The sequence below is a fragment of the Drosophila ananassae genome, chromosome 3L, assembly GCF_017639315.1.
Source record: "Drosophila ananassae strain 14024-0371.13 chromosome 3L, ASM1763931v2, whole genome shotgun sequence".
Lineage (NCBI taxonomy): Eukaryota > Metazoa > Arthropoda > Insecta > Diptera > Drosophilidae > Drosophila > Drosophila ananassae.
The window spans coordinates 6573664-6587022 of record NC_057929.1 but is presented as its reverse complement, the minus strand read 5'-3'; the positions used below and the strand labels follow the sequence as shown (position 1 = coordinate 6587022).

The following is a 13359-nucleotide window of genomic DNA, read 5'->3' as shown; positions in this document are numbered from 1 at the left end:
CATTCAGATGCGTTGCACGATGCTTCCGCCCCGCCCAGCACCGCGCTTGGCTCCTCCCTAACCCCTTTCATGTTGGCCCTTGTCGCTCTGATTCCTCTTTGGGTCTCCCAGCTGATTCAATATACTAATGCCTTTGCTTTGCAGCACATGGCGCATCCGCCCCGTGGCGCCACCCTCTCGTGTTGTTGGTGCTGCAATAATATTTTGCAAGTGTTTCTAAACAAGCACAAAGTCATGTTTCAACAGCTGTAGTCTGGTTTCAGTTCGCTGCTGTTTTTATTGTTATGTTCCACTATCTCCCCCCTCTAGAAGGATCTGCCGCCCGTAGTCCTTCTTTTTTAGAGGACTCCCTTTCATCCCCATTGTTACTGGCATTTTGCTAAACTTTCGCTGCACATTAAAGCAATTTGGCCGGCGTTTATAGACTGATTTAATAGAATAACAGGGAGAGGGTGGCTCCACACCCAAATGAGATATTTCCACACAAGTGCACAGGACGTGGCAGAGTGTGGGTGTGGGTGGGTGTCTGTGTGAGTATCTGTGTGCACTTGGATATAATTGTTTGACTAAATGAGTGCGTTTGCCTCAGACCAGACTCCCCTCAGCCTCTGGTCCTCTTGTTTGTGCCCCAAAATTGCGCTACAGTTCGCTTAACGCTCACACATATGGCCAGAGCAGATGGGGGCAGGAGCAGAGGAGGCTATGCCATGGGGGCCATTCAATTGGTAGAACAGAAACGGAACAACAATAATTATGGCAAGCACCCTCAGACCCCAACCGCATCTTCAGCTCCACTCCAATTTCGGGTTGTAGAGAATCAGAGAGACAGAGAGAGATAATCAGAGAGACAGAGAGAGAAGAGCGAATTCATTTAATTCCCTGTCGCCTGCTTCGATGCGTTCGTCCTTCGTCCTGGCACCAGATAGAGCCAAATGGATATGACTCTTGGCACTGAGAGCCGCCAGATAACCCTGTAAGGAGTGGATGAGTAGCCCCCTTCCCAGGGCCAGGCTGTTCCCGTAATGAGGATGAAATTGAAGTCTAAACAAACAGCAATCGCTGGGCAAACAGCGCCAGGATACGGAGATCAGGATGCTTTAAGCTGAGCACATAAAATCCCCTCCAGTCGCCATGGAAATTGAATATTTAATTATGCGTCGATGGAAATTGCGTTAGAACTTGGTGACGAAAATGGCAAAGTCATCATGGCGAGTGGATGGGGGAGGGCGCCTAGAAAAAATCCTGTCTAAGGGTCTAAGGAATGTTTACAAGGACAACAATTGAAGAGGCTGCTAAATAATTTATTCCAATTTGGCAGAGATTCCCGCCACACCAAGAAGTTAACTTGGCTCGAAAGAAATGCTAATGTTCTCTCTGGAGGTAGCGGCACGAGGGATTCTCTGAAGACGACCCAAATATGAGGTTCTAAGTATCCCGATGATGGCTGAAATAATTTTCAGTTCACTTCGATGGCCACCTCAGGGAGTTGGGTGCATTTTGGGGCAGAGTGGTTGTGGTTAGTGGTTAGTTTGGATTAAGTTTTCTAATTTTCGCCCAAGGGGTGCTCGCTGGATTGGAAACAAAAACAAAGATAATCGAGTCGGGCAGACTGTCTGTGTCTGCCTCATCGGAGCACCTTCCGCTTATCTCACAGGTAGCCCTCCTCCTTCCGTCCTCCACTCACCTGCCGCACTCCAAGGACTCCCAGCACCTGGCTCTCCAGGCAGTGGGTTTGTGTGTCGCCTTCACCTTCACCCGCACTCTAGACTGAACACACCACTTTCCTCCTCCACCTGCAGCTTGCCACCTGCCACATGGAGTACGTGAGCGACACACGAAGCTACCTTCCCCATTCGGCAACCCACCCAGACATCCTTGAGGGCCAGGGGCGAGGAAAGCCGCATATTTATGAATGGCTCTTGTTTCGAGTTTAACGCACTACGGGAGCTTTATCAGCTCGTAAATATAAATTAGAATTTAATTTTTATCGTCGAGGAAAGGCGGCTGGCAGCCTTTGGCAGGAGGGAAGGTCCTTTGGGCCTGGGGAGCAATGGAGGACAAATTAGAGGTAGTCCGGGCAACTCGGAAAGCAGAGTCCGCTTCAAGGGGACTCCCATTACCAATCCAATCTCCATTTCCATTTGCGCCTGCCACGTGTCCCAATATATCAAAGGCTTTGATTCAAATGTGGATCCCAATCTCATCCCCCGGAATCCTCTGCCATCTGGAACGCCCCCCTGGGACTGGGGATAGTGGGTATTCGACGGGATAGTTACCTGGGTCAGTTGCGAGGACGCGTAGTAGGATATCCTCGAGGGGCAGATCGACTCTGGTTTCGAGTAAATCGTCTCGGCGGCCTGGTCGTGGTTCATGGGCAGCAGGGCGGTGGCATAGGGTGTGGGCGTGGGCGAGCTCCTGAAACCTGTGAGGGCGGGGTTAGAGGTCGTCCAGGCGGGGTGTCACGAAATTAACTTACGGTCGAATATGCTGCAGGACTTCTTGCTCTCCGACGGGTATTTGTTGAGGCTGGCGATGGTGGCATAGGATCCTGTGGCGCTCGGCGGCCTGCCCAGCGGATCCAGGCGGATGAACACGTTCTGGTGGCTGCCGTAGGCCGCGGTGGTGAAGCTGGTGCTGGAAGGGAAGAAGCAAACCAAACCAAGGTGTTAATGGGCAAATGGAGGGGGTAGAGTCCCCGGGATAACCTACTGGAGCGAGTCCTGGCGGAGCTGCTTGCGCGCCTTCACGTACATCATGCTGGCCACCAGGCCGACGGCCAACACCAGTCCCAGGGCACAGGCGGCGGCACTCAGGAGGGCGGGGCCCTGGGAGGGGGCGTGAGCGGGGGCGGGCGACTGATTGGGCTCAGGTGAGATGCCTGCGAATGGAACATGGTCGGATGAGTGATGGATTGCTGGCCAGGACGAGGCATTGAGACCCACCTTTCGCACAGATCTTGTTGCGCTTGAAGTGGAGCCGGGTGTCGTTGAAGCGCGGGGGTCCCCGCACCACCATGTTGACGTTGACGGGCAGCTGGAGGGTGGCGTTGCCCGTGCAGGGCAGGTACACCAGGAAGGACTCGATCTCCTGCGGCACCAGGCCCTTGTGCGGGATGCTCAGAGTGGGCGTGCCCAGGGCCTCCTGGTCGGTGTTGTACTCGATGCTGATGGAGTAGGGCAGCTGTAAGGATAGCAAGTGGTTAATATGAGTACCTGAGTCCTGGGCGGTCCTGGTGCAGTCTCCTTACCGGGTAGGCGATGAGACTCTGCCAGGAGAACTCCAGCTCGTGGATGTCCGCGGGCACGGGGACGGTGAAGTGCATCGCGTATGTGTTGATGGCTCCCTCGTGCACGTAGAAGAGGTCCGCCTCGAGTCCTGCGGCGATAAGCGAGAAGGATATGAGACTAGGGCGACTGCGGATGCACTGCAGACGTAAAGCGAAAGTTTCCCGCAAATTGCAGGGCCCTCCCCCTCCATTAGAGCCTGGATCTCCCGCTGCTGAGCAAACTTTGTGCATTTGCTGTTTGCTCTCCCCTCGAGCGTCCGCCCTTATCCTTTTTCCACCATTAAGCGGAAATTGATTTTCTCTCTAGCCCCTAGCGGAGGGGAGGGGGTGGTCTGTGAGGTGACAATGCTGGTAGGTAAACAAAACCCAAGACACAATAATAATCGAAATCGAATCCGTCACCGGCAGGCGACGTTGCAGGGAGTGTCTCGGAGTGGCCCAAAAAAGGAGTGGAGTGGAGGGGAGAAATGAGGAGCGACAGGAGTCCTGGGAGAGGATACATTAAAAGGTGTCAACTGCGATGCCTCGTCATCGACGGGAATCCGATTCCACAGCTCCCCGGAGTTAAAAAGTCCTGATCTCTTTCAGGCTCCCCGCCCACAGGCATTGAAAGACGAGCTGCTTGAGTTAAAACGACGTGAAATTAAATTTCTTCATCCGCCATTATTGTTGCTCTTCCTATTTCTATTCAGGACTCGGGACTCAGGTCGCAGGATTCTATCCCCCTCGTCAGTGGGGTGCATTATTTACTCCACGGGATCAGGCCGAGCTAGCTATTCTACCAGGAGGGGAGTGGGTGTTGGAGTGGAAGCTTACTTCCTTCAAGTTTGAGACTCCGCCGGATGTTGAATGTAGCAATTCCGCTTCCGGCGGACTCAAAGGGGGGTGACTGGAGGCAGGGGGCAGGGAGCAGGGGGAGTGAGCCTGCATTTAGGATAGAACAAAGCACTCGCTCGCTGCTTAAAACAATTTTAAATCCAATTACAGAACAAGAAACAGCATTTTTCGTTGGCTTTCATCCCGCCTAGGTTGAGGTTGAGGCTTCATTTCCATCTCGAGATGCTACAGTTTTCCATTTTCTATACTCCGTTTTCCTGATGCCGTTTCGGTTTCGTTTTCGAGTCCCAAATTGCTTTGCCCCCCGCCGAGTTCCCAACCTGGCTCCCAGAGTGGGCCAAGTGCACCACTTTCCCCTGCCACTGCCTTGGCCTTTGAGTTTGGCTGGATTTTTTGAGGAAGCGGGAAAACACTAACATAACCCCAGAGTGCCGCCCATCAGATATGCACAAACACAGAAAAAGGACATCGTTTGAACCCTTCTCTGACATGTCCTGTGACAAGGGAAAGTGCGGGGATGCGTCAGGAGGGGGACATTTGAATAAGTGACTGCACTTGTGACAACCTCAATTAATTCAGTCCTGATTTAGGGATGTCCTGGTGCTCTGCTCCCCGAGTCCTTGTAATGTCTGCCACATGAATTGGCCTCTTTGGGGCACAATCCCAAACTGCACTTTGAACAGCATCAATTGGCACTGCCACCTTCCACTCAAGCTCATCCTCTTCCAGATAGCTTCAAACTCCTCCTCGGGTATCCTTTTCCCTCCTCCCTCCCCCCGTGAGTGTCAAACTTTGCTCGTCTTTCATATCACGGTGGCGCGAAACTTTGCCTGGGAAACTTTTGTCGCGCTTCTGCCTGCCACTCCCCTCTCTCTGTTCCGGGGAGTTCCTGGTAGTTCCTTCCTCCCCCTTTGCGGGATGAGCTGCCACACTCCGCAATAATGTCCTCCTCTGTGCCCTCTCCGCCCTCCCCAGCCTTAATTATAATACCTGCGATTGCGATTGTCTGAATGACTCCAGAACACACGTGACGCTGCAACCGCAGCTCAGATTTATGGAGAGGTGGTGAGGGGTGAAGGGGTCAAATCAGGATGAGAGTTCAGGGAGAAGGTATCAGGGAGAGATGGGGGGAGGGGAAGACTGGCAGGAATTGGCTGACTCCGGAGAATCTCGGATCCGCGCTCATCTCTGGCAATGCCAACAAAGAGGAGACACCATTTGCATAAAAGATTAAGAGGATAATTAGTGTCATTAGTTGGGAGACTGCATCCTGCCCTCGCCCTAATTACCTCTCCCCCCTGGCAGGATCTCCGGGGAGTGCAATCTCACCTCGCGATGATTAAAGGAGTTCCCCGGCAGTTCCTGCTAATTGTCCTATGAATCAGAGATGAGAATTGCTCGCTCGATTGGCACAGTTTCTGATTTCCTCCTCCCCTCCCCTGGCATCCTGATTCCCGGGCCGTCAGGATACAAATTCCTTCTGCCAAAACACCCTTCGAAGGGAAAACATATCGACCGAATGACGGAGGGGGGGAGTTTATTAATGTGGGGATTTTCGGGCTGTTTTCTATTCATTAAAAATAATTTTCTTTTGCATTAATTTTCATTTGCAGGGAAATTTCTCAGACCACCGCAGAAGGTTGAGGTCCACCCTGAGATGGGATGCATGGGCGGAGGGGAAAGCTGGTCCGAAGGGGGCAGGGCGAGGGATCGGGTGGCTGAGAAAAAGTGTGCACATCAAAGCAAAAGCAAAAAGTTGTTGAAATTGCATTTTTACGCACCCTTGAACAGGAAAGTCTTCAGCAGGAAAGGGGCGGGGTAAGTGGGATTGAGGGGTGGAGCGGACCAGGGGAGGGGGAGGTGGGTGGCAGTGGCGGTGTCGGTGGCAACGAGGGAAAATTGCCCGTTGCTGGGACGACACACCGAAATTGAACTCAGAGGCGGAAAATCTTCAACAAAAGCGTAGAAAATATTTAATTTTAATGTTGTCGCCACTTCATGGAAGGATCAAGGGGAGGAGGGGTGAAAAGGAAGCCAAAGTTCAAGGATTCTGCAATTGGAAAATAAACAATAAACAACGAGAAAGCCAGGAACTTTGTTTACAGATCCTCAGAAGGACGTGGAAGCCAAATAAAGTGCAACGAATTGCTGGCGGAACTCACATTTCCATGTGGGGAGTGCAACAAAGAGGTCCTGAATCTGGGACTGACTCGTGCAACTGTGAGCAGCCTTCCACATGAACAGATTCCCATGGAAATGGGGGTCAGGGGATGAAAATCATGCACTGGAATGTGTTCCGAGGGTGGAGGGTCAGCTTGTTTGATTTTGCGCTGCTTGTTAATTTTCAAATCGAAACAAATTCGAGGGTGGCAGCCATCGCTAGCTGGGAGGGATTGTGGGGGAGGGCAGGTCGCCCAGGGTGTTAACTGGTCGTTAAAAACATAACGAGCTGCCAGGGGGAGGAGATGCCAGGGAGATTCCGAGGCATCCTGCAAAGAAATCACAGCCAAGCGGGCGAAGGAGACTGCGAGGAGCAGCAACAAAGTGGAAAATGCTTTTGAAATGTCGCTAATGAAATCCGATTTCCATTGGCCCGAGGAGGTTCCACTGGGGATGCGAGGACGGGTTGTTGTCCAGGAGATGGCCCACTCTGGCCATTGATCCCTAATGCAATTGGAAATGCGTCAAAGGAGCCAGAGATGGGGAGAATCCTCCGATTAAGTGCAGCTCATTCATCCATCATTCCCGCGTCCCATTGAGAGGATTATTTTTACGCCATCAACTAATTGAAGTGTCCTGATTCGGCGGGAAGCCAGGAGGTAGGCCTGCATAATGAGGTGGAGGCATTTATGCTCCAATTATTGCCAAGTGGCGGAAAGGCTGTGACCAGCTAAGTAACGGCGGAGAACTAGGCCAGCTCCTGCCTCCAAGCCACTCCCGCCACTCCATATTTTGGAGCTTTCGAGTTCCCCATTCGGAGGCATATTCCCCGATCCATTAATCAAGACGAGGACGAGGACGAAGAACAGGAAAATCGCGAGCCAAACGACAGGCACGAGGCCATTCCGCCTTGGCACGTCCATGAAATCCATGTAACTCCCATCCGAGGCACTCCAGAAGGGGGACCTGGCCTTGGGTCGATCTGGAGCCGGCGCCATCAATAACAAGAATTCGCGTGGAGCAACAAACGGAAAAACAAGAAAACAAACAAGGCGGCAGGAAGAGGAAGGGGGTTGTAAAGGAAGTTGGAAGGACGAAGAACGCAGGACTCAGGACAAGGAGGAGGAGGTGAAAGCTACTTGCAGCTGTCAGCAAGGTGAGGGCGTCTATTTCAGGCCCAGAACGGAAATCGATTTGTGTGCGATTTGTTTTGGTTTCGCTCAGCTAACTATTCTTATTCCTTCCCCCGCCTCAGATCCTTGCTCCCTCGTCCTGGGCCCCTCCCACCCCGCTATTAATGGTCAACTATAATTTCGTGGCCATTAATGACTGTGACATGGTCTGCGACTTCGGGGATTGTTTGTGTTTTCGTGTTCAGGGATCAATGAATTCGTCCTGTCGCACTTCGGCCCGCAACTATTAATCATGCGAGTAGATCCTGGCTCCTGGAGGGGGAGTGTCAGCCCCGAATCGAAGTTTCATTAGTGGATTAGGAAATGAGACTGGAACTGGACTCACCCATCAGTTTCATCACCTCGTGGTGGCTGATGAAAATGTTCAGATAGCCGCTGACGGAGGGCGTCCGCCAAGTAGACATGGCCAGGAAGAGGAGCCACAGAGGCAGTGACGGCGGTGCCGGGGGTACAGAGTGACCCATGGCGGGTGGCGGTTTGAGGATGGCCTAGTGGGTGCTGTGCGGGGTTAATAAATTGTCAGAGCATGTGTCGCCGCAAGTGGCGAACATTTCCACAGCTCCACTTCGTCCTGTTGCCAGTTATCCTGTGCCACTGCCAATCTCAATGTGTGGCCATTGATGCGTCGCCTTCAAGTTGACTCTTTCAGGAGGCAGACCTCCCCCTGTTGCAGATTTGAATTCTGGCGACGGTTGTTTCTGCCACAAACAGAGGCACAGATCCCAAACTCACAGAGAAGCGTTAAAATCAAATTCCGACTGGTAACTGGTAACTGCTCACTGTTCCGGCTTCAAAGGACGGAGGTCTGTGTGCTGAATTTGGGAACTTTCAGCCTCTGTTTCCGCCGGCTGTCCTGGCAGTCCTGGTCGTCCTGGCTCTCCTTTTTCCGCTTGCCACTCTGTGGCAGCCCAACTTTGCAGTTTTGTTTTGCTGCGGTTGCTTCTGGAGTTGCTACATGTCCGAATTCGGCCCAGACTGAGCTAAGTTGGCTTTTATTGGCTGAGCTCCTGTCAACTGGCCCGGCACTCCTCCTCTCCCAATATCCTTTCGTGTCCGGTACGTTGTTGTGTGGCTATCGCCTGTCACTTTGTGCAGGTCTCTCCTGCTGGCTCTCTTCCGTCCGGCTTCCTCCGTTAAAGTGCAGATCCTGTTGAGTGGAAAGTGGTTCGGCTTAGTGAAAATTGGTAAAAAAGATGCGTGAAGGAGCAAGGAATCCCCAACCACCAAGGATCTGGGGTGCTTGTGTGGTTCAGTGGTGCAAACAATTTGGAAAAGCTAAATAAAAGTTTCCCCATGCAAGAGTAATTAGAAAGTTGCAAAAAGATTAACAGCCTAGCAGGATTAAAGGGATGTCCTCCCACCTTTCTGGAGGTGATGTTGTCAGTCACTGGGGGTGGTGGAGTGGTGGGTGGACTGGGTGGTGGTGGTGGCCTAATAAATTTGAGGTAATATTTATGTGTTTGTTTGGCATAAATTATGAACTGGAAAAGGGAACAACTTCTGGCTTTCGAAATGTTTGTGGTTCAAGTGGTTCACCTCCACATGTATTGTTTGGGTTGTATGTTTATTCAGCTGCTGCTCCACCCTCCATTCCCGAGTCCTGTTATCCTCCTGTTATCCTTGCTGGTTGCGTGGGCAGGTTACCCGAAAAGAATGCCAACTGCAGTCGTAGGCATGGCAATGGAGAACCGGGACAGTCGAGTGCCCCCGAAATGAAATTGTTGCCAAGAAGCGGCCAAAGCTGGCAAACTCATTCCCCACTTTGGTCTCTTAACTTCTCGCTCCTCCATTCCCAGTTTGCAATAAAAATCGAAATCAGAAAAGTTTTTTGCCTCCAATTTTCAGTCTTCTGGCCTTGAGCATTTCGGGAATTTTAAAGTTTTAAGGAGGGAAGATAGTTTTCTAGCGAGAATCCCTCGCTTAACCAGGGAATGCTGCGGTCTTTTTAATTAAACTTATCCGAGCCGCGGAATGGTAAGAGCCACTTGATTAAGACCCAGATAGGCATTAGTATCCGGATCAGCTCCATCATCATCACCTCCAACGTCGTGGCTTTCAAAGGGAGCTTCCCAGGATGACAACTGTTGACTTGGCCCTCGAATCCTTCGGAAAACGAAGTCATTCAGCGAGTGCATCAATAATTCAAAAGACAAATAAGCGAATGGGAGTGTGTGTGTTTGGGTTTTCAGGCAGGGGAGTCCTGTAACTGATTTAAATGGAGCAGCAGACAAACAGCCGGCAGGGCGCACTTACAGATATGTAAAGGCATGAAGGAAGCCAGGACTTCATCCGTCATGCCTTCCAGTCATCATCGTAGTCGATAACATATTAACTACATCAACTCAATCATAATCAGGGGAGGAAGCGGGCTAAAAAATTGAAGAAAGTTCTGACGGAAAAGAAGCATTTTCCGCTTAGTCACATGCATCATCTGTCAGTCAGCCACGCCCCCCAAGGAAACCACCCCCAGAGCCAGAGCCCCAAACTCCTTCAGAAAGTGACAAATTGAGCATTTGCCATTGTCTCGGGAACCCAATGATGTTGATGAGATGAACTGAAGATGAGCCATGAATGGAGTTGGTCTGGGGCTGGGGAGTTGGGGGAAAACTTTTCAATTACTCGCCAGGAGTAATGACTGAAGGAGGAGTTTGGAGACGGAGTAATGAATAATAATCTGTCTCCAACCCAATGGCATTCCGTCATTATGGGAGGTCCTTGGAGAGGCACGTTTCCTTGCTTTTCCTTGGACAAACTGAAAGTTGGAGCAATATTTACTCAGCCCTTTCCAGATTCACTTGGCTTACTCGTTCTCTTGCAATTAAAAGGACATCGATGGGTTGTCCTCAGGCTTCCTCGACCTCCTAGACCTACGGCTCCTTCCACTTTCAATTACCAAGTGGCTTTCGTTTCTAATTGAATCGTGAGCTTGCCTCGATTTCGGTTCATACTTTATTCCACCTCGGCACTCTATTTTGTTTGCTTTTAGTTTCCTTGCCGGGCAGCAAAGGGCGTTACAAAGTTCATGAACTTTGACTGGACTAATGTTTATTTTGAGTGATTCAATGTGATTCCCATTACCAGCTTTGCTTCGAGGAATATATACTGTGAAGAGGGAACTATCTAATCAACACCCTTGCAAGTGAATAATCCGAATCGAATAGCTATAACCAACTAATTAAAAAAGAAAATGAAGGTATTCTATCTATTGTTTTTTTTATAAAGCAGTCATAGTATTTAGTATGATATGGAATATTCTGCAGATTTTTGTTATATTTCCATATCGGGTCAAAATCTAAACTTTTGACTCATTTTTAGTGAATATTTTAACTATTTCGCAACTGATCTTGAAACGGAATACCATTTATGAATTGGAATTCTAATCCCCTCTGATCTACATCAAAATATTTCAAAAATTAAGACAAAAAAATTTCGGCCCATTTTTGGTCAAAATCATGATGTTACCCCTTTGAAAATTTTCGAAAAATATGTCAAATTTTTTTTGCCAGAGTTTGATTGAGAATTATAGTACTCAAAGATCTAAGATCGGGAAGGTATGAAATTCGCCAATCTGTCAAAAATGAACGGAGTTATGGCTACTGGAAGTTGAACTTTTTTCAAAAAGGATGCTTTAAATCATTAATTATATTTTGATCATAATGTGGACTGTTTAGAATATTTTCCCTCCTCTTAATGGTTAATGTAAAGCTTAAACTCTATTATTTAAATAACGATTATTTTGAATTCAAAGCTCTTAAAAAAATGATTATAGAATTAAGGATCAGCTGCATCATCACGCATTGGGTGTGCTGCTTCATCCTGTAAAATCCTGTGATACCCGCGAGCTAATCCTGATCAAGAATATATACCCTTTAAACGGGTATAACAATCAACTTATCTGCTGAATAAGCTTTTTGCCACGAAAACAACGAACACGTAACAAAAATTAATTGCCTGTAGAAATTAGCTGGTAAAATAGAAAAATATCCAACCCTCCATTCCTCCATCCTCACTCCATTGGACGCGAGAATTTGCAATCATTTTCCATTTACAAGGACAACAAAAGCAAAATGCCGCTCGTTATTTTTAATCAGCTATCAAAATTTATTGCTGAAAATTTGTCTGGCCAATGGGCAGGTGTTGTTTGTTGTTTTGTTGCCGTTTTGGGCCATGGCTAGAAGCATTTTCCATTACAAACTTGCATTGCAGGTTCATTATACTGTGTTGGCGTGAAATATTTTACGCGAATTTAATAAACTCGGGGAATTGTGCCGTCACATTAAAGCTAATGGCAAATATTTTGTTTGGGCTCAGGCCAGATATTCGGAATTGTTTGGAGATTGTGTCAGGGACTGAATATTTAATATGGCAGCTATTCATTTTTTTGTTGTGATTATATCGGAAATGTGGGTGGGAGTACTCTCCCAGGCCATAATCATTGATTTATGGGCATTGAAATAAACTATTTTTCTATGCACTGATGGTAAAAAAGTGTCAAGAGATTGCTGCCTTTATTTTTTGGAATATAAATATCCCATTTTCTTGACTCCTTGACTCCGCCTGGCTCCCCTGAGAACCTTGACTAATCTTTGCATATTTCTCAAGCGCAAAATCATAGCATACATCTAAGGGCCTGACATAATTCAAGTGCTTGGCAATGTCCTTCATTCATTGTTGTTGTTTGTTGTTGTACCATTGTTATTGTTGTTGTTGCTGCTTATGAGCCAAAAGCACTTAGTGGCCATTCAATCAACGAGCCACTAAGCGAAGAAAGTGGATCCGACGATCTGATGGACGAAAGGTCGCCGCTAAAAAGTGTTCGAGCGGAACATCAAATTTGCATAATATTCTTTTATGGCTTACGTTTTGTGGTTGAGAAACTCGAGCTTCGATGGGGGGAGTGCCACAAGGGAGCAAGGGGGGAAGTGCCACAGAGGAAAAGGGCGTCTGTTTGAGGGTTCGTTGCTTGGCATTTATTGAGTGGCTCTTAATCCCCGGCATATTTCAATTAGTGTCAACTTTTTGATTTTATGTAAACACAACCAGAGCCGCAACACAAAGTCCTGCTCCCCTCTCCTTCCGCCATTTTGCTTTTGCTCTAATCAGAGCACACACACACACACACTAAAACATACAAACACTCAAATATGTACGGTATACACATGAGTGTTGGTCACGCAAGGCTGCGGTTGGGACAACTATCGTTATCCTGGCCCACACTGCGTATGAGTGTTTTCTAGAATTTAAGAACTTTTACAAGGCTTACCTTTAAAGGATATTGTTTGGGAATGGAATATAGGAAATTTAAGGAAGTCCTTGCTAAAAATATAAGAAAGTGAAAGAGTAGGAAAGGGACATCCTCTTAAGCCATCTTTAAAATAACTTAGATGTTACGAAACTACAAAACAGAATCCAAGGCAAGTGTTTAGGTGCCTGAACAAACTGGGAAACCAATCCCTTGGCTGTCCCTCAATAGACAACTATTGCATTATGGAGAGTAAATATTTGTTTAGTTACCCGGGTTGCCCAGAAGGATGCTGAGGAGAACCCTTTGGCAATCAACTGGAAACTGCTGACAAGCTATGTGGGGACAACATCTCGCTGGCATACCATATCCAAAAAGGTGTTTCATTACAGAAAGTAAACGACATGGCATCGGGTTGATACAACAAGGGTCACACCTGCCCAGGATACCCTCTGGCATGTTCAGCATTTTTGCCTTGGCCCTAAAGGACACGGAAACACGGATGTTGTCAAAGGTCCGGAAGCCAAGCCCTTCTCCGAACATCTGAACAAGCCCCTGTCTGTCTTCCGACTGTCGTTTGTTTACATAACACAGAGTCTAAAGTCCGAAACCGAATCCGAATCCTGTGTGTGGGCACATGC

At 48.6% G+C, this 13359-nt stretch overlaps 1 protein-coding gene across 1 annotated transcript; it reads right to left on the bottom strand.

Moving 5' to 3' along the window:
• Window positions 1-1977: 1977 nt before the first annotated feature.
• LOC6495780 (tyrosine-protein kinase RYK) lies at window positions 1978-8617 on the bottom strand. Its single transcript, XM_014908004.3, has 7 exons — window positions 7802-8617; window positions 3248-3375; window positions 2943-3180; window positions 2710-2878; window positions 2477-2634; window positions 2121-2422; window positions 1978-2040 (listed from the first exon to the last, which is right to left on the bottom strand). Exons 1-7 carry the CDS (start codon window positions 7938-7940, stop codon window positions 1978-1980), a joined length of 1197 nt encoding a protein of 398 aa, XP_014763490.2. The 5' UTR covers window positions 7941-8617.
• Between the last annotated feature and the right edge of the window lie 4742 nt (window positions 8618-13359).

Excerpts from the sequence above, each read along its gene's own strand:
- LOC6495780 (XM_014908004.3), bottom strand. The coding sequence starts at position 7,940 with ATGGGTCACTCTGTACCCCCGGCACCGCCGTCACTGCCTCTGTGGCTC. Across the intron at positions 3,181-3,247 it reads AGAGTCTCATCGCCTACCCG|CTGCCCTACTCCATCAGCAT; the intron begins GTAAGGAGACTG and ends CTATCCTTACAG. Across the intron at positions 2,879-2,942 it reads CAACAAGATCTGTGCGAAAG|GCATCTCACCTGAGCCCAAT; the intron begins GTGGGTCTCAAT and ends TTCCATTCGCAG.